This window comes from Arachis hypogaea, chromosome 5, assembly GCF_003086295.3.
Source record: "Arachis hypogaea cultivar Tifrunner chromosome 5, arahy.Tifrunner.gnm2.J5K5, whole genome shotgun sequence".
In the NCBI taxonomy this organism is placed as follows: domain Eukaryota; kingdom Viridiplantae; phylum Streptophyta; class Magnoliopsida; order Fabales; family Fabaceae; genus Arachis; species Arachis hypogaea.
In genome coordinates, this window is record NC_092040.1 from 5,348,108 (window position 1) to 5,350,367 (window position 2,260).

The window sequence follows — 2,260 nt, forward strand, 5'->3', positions numbered from 1 at the left end:
TAGATTCAATTAACGAATTCCTCCTTTTCTTAAAACAAGCCTAATAATAATATGAGTTGTTTTTTCAATGAATAATGTTTGATAAAACGTTTTATCAACATTTTTTTGTCATGCAAACATCATTGGATTAAGACGGCATGAAACTTCAATTTGATTTATATAAAAGTAAGGCAACCAGCAGAGGCATGTATATATGTCAAAGGGAAAAGCATAATTTGTATTCACATTTTCTGTTAATGAAAATTATAAGCGTACGTGTATATATATAAGGTTGGAGTTTTTAAATAAAATAAATTAATTGACGTAATTTATATGGAAGGAGTTGGCATTAATAGGAAAGGAAAAAATAACTACACATAAAAATAATTGCATCTGAGTTTGTATCAAAGTTGAATTGTTTTGAGGTGTAGTATAGAAAAGGGTGGCGCGGGTGGCATGGCATGGATCCATTGAGGCAATTATTTAATAATTAAGAGTGAAGGGAAGGAAAAAGGCTAATTAAGGTGGGTGTGGTAGGGGCAAATTGGGAAGAAAAAGATAATGTGCCTTAGCTTGAGCTGCCTACTGCGTCGCCTCTCATGTACGTTACGTTGCTAAATAAGAGACTCACTCCCTTTCTTCATTTTCATTTTCATTTTGTGATAGATGGCTGTTCAAGCTCAATACCCATCCAATCTTCTCCTTCTCAACACCAACAACAGTAATAATAACGATGACTATTCTTCTGCCTTACAACCACCTCATCAACTCTCCCGTAAGAGACCAAGACAACCAACCCCAATTCCAATTCCAATTCCAAATAATCTCATGAATCAATTCAATCCTCCTCCTCCTCCTCCGCAACAACAACAGCATCAAAATCAAAATGTAGTCTCCACTGGCCTACGCTTATCCTTCTCTTCTCAACAAAGACTACAATGGCAGCAGACTTCTTCTCTATTATCGCAACAATTAGCAGACCAAATCAAACAACAGAGACACGAAATTGATCAATTCCTACAAGCACAGGTACCTATCATATTCCTATCTAGCTATCACTTTTTTCCAATTTCAATCTCTTCTTTCGTTTCGTCTTATTAAAGTTGAACATCTTCTATAGGGAGAGCAATTGCGCCGTTCATTGGCGGATAAGAGACACAACCATTTCCGCGCACTCATAACCGCCGCCGAGGACACATTAGCGCGACGCTTGAGGGATAAAGAAACAGAGGTTCAAAAAGCCACGCGCCGCAACGCTGAGTTAGAGGCACGCGCCGCGCATCTTACAGCCGAGGCTCAGCTTTGGCAGGCCAAGGCAAAAGCGCAGGAAGCCACCGCCGCTTCCTTGCAGGCGCAGCTCCACCACGCCATCATGAATGCCGCCTACGGAGGCGGAGCCGGTCCTGCAGGTACGGCGGATGACGCCGCCGCGGGGGTAATGTCGTGCGCGGAGGACGCCGAGTCGGCCTACGTTGACCCGGAGCGAGTGGCGGCGGCGGCAGGTCCAAGGTGCCGCGGGTGCGAGAGGCGCGTAGCGACGGTGGTGATGCTGCCGTGTCGACACCTTTGCGTTTGCGGCGAATGCGAGATGCATTTCCGTGCTTGCCCCGTTTGCCTCACCGTTAAAAATTCAACCGTTGAGGTTTTTCTTTCTTAATCCCAATTTCATAGGGTTTCGTTCGTTGAACAAAAAAAATAGTAAAAAGAAAAAATTTAATTTAATTTTTTGTACATGACGGTCTTCTGTGACTCGAGATAGTTTTTTTTTTTTTCAAATTTTAAAATTATAATATAATATTACTCTTCCCGTGTAGAATTACCTTGTTACCTCTGGTAATTGTAAATGGCCAAATGGCTATAGTGGCATTTTTCTTTTTTCTTTTTTAAATTTTCTTAAATTTCATTAAATTGATATTGGGTATATACTTGATTTGGGGTAATCTTGGTGCATAATGTTGAGAAGCTTCTCGTTAATGTGGAGCATCCATATCCATATAGATGCTTTGATGGGGTGCGGCATTAAGTTATGCTTAATTTCTAGGCATTATTTATTGTATTTCTGCATACTTTGTTTACAACTGTCAAAAGAAAATACTAGTTTTATTTTAATACGTGATTCTTTGAAATTATACATAAATATCACATTCAGATTCCACTCCAAGCACCATGGTTGATGCTACTAGCCAATTTGTTTATTTGTTTCTTTTTTGGTGGGAACGAATTGATTTTGGAGCACACTACTGTCCACATTCCAAGCAACCCACTATAGGGTGGGGAATAG

At 40.4% G+C, this 2,260-nt stretch overlaps 1 protein-coding gene across 1 annotated transcript; it reads left to right on the plus strand.

The window, feature by feature from the left end:
* The first annotated feature begins 219 nt into the window (after nucleotides 1-219).
* Nucleotides 220-1,919, plus strand: LOC112800394 (BOI-related E3 ubiquitin-protein ligase 1-like). The gene is made up of 2 exons (XM_025842651.3): nucleotides 220-1,008; nucleotides 1,100-1,919. The coding sequence occupies exons 1-2, from the start codon at nucleotides 646-648 to the stop codon at nucleotides 1,634-1,636; spliced, it is 900 nt and encodes a 299-aa protein (XP_025698436.1). The 5' UTR covers nucleotides 220-645; the 3' UTR covers nucleotides 1,637-1,919.
* The last annotated feature ends 341 nt before the right edge of the window (nucleotides 1,920-2,260 follow it).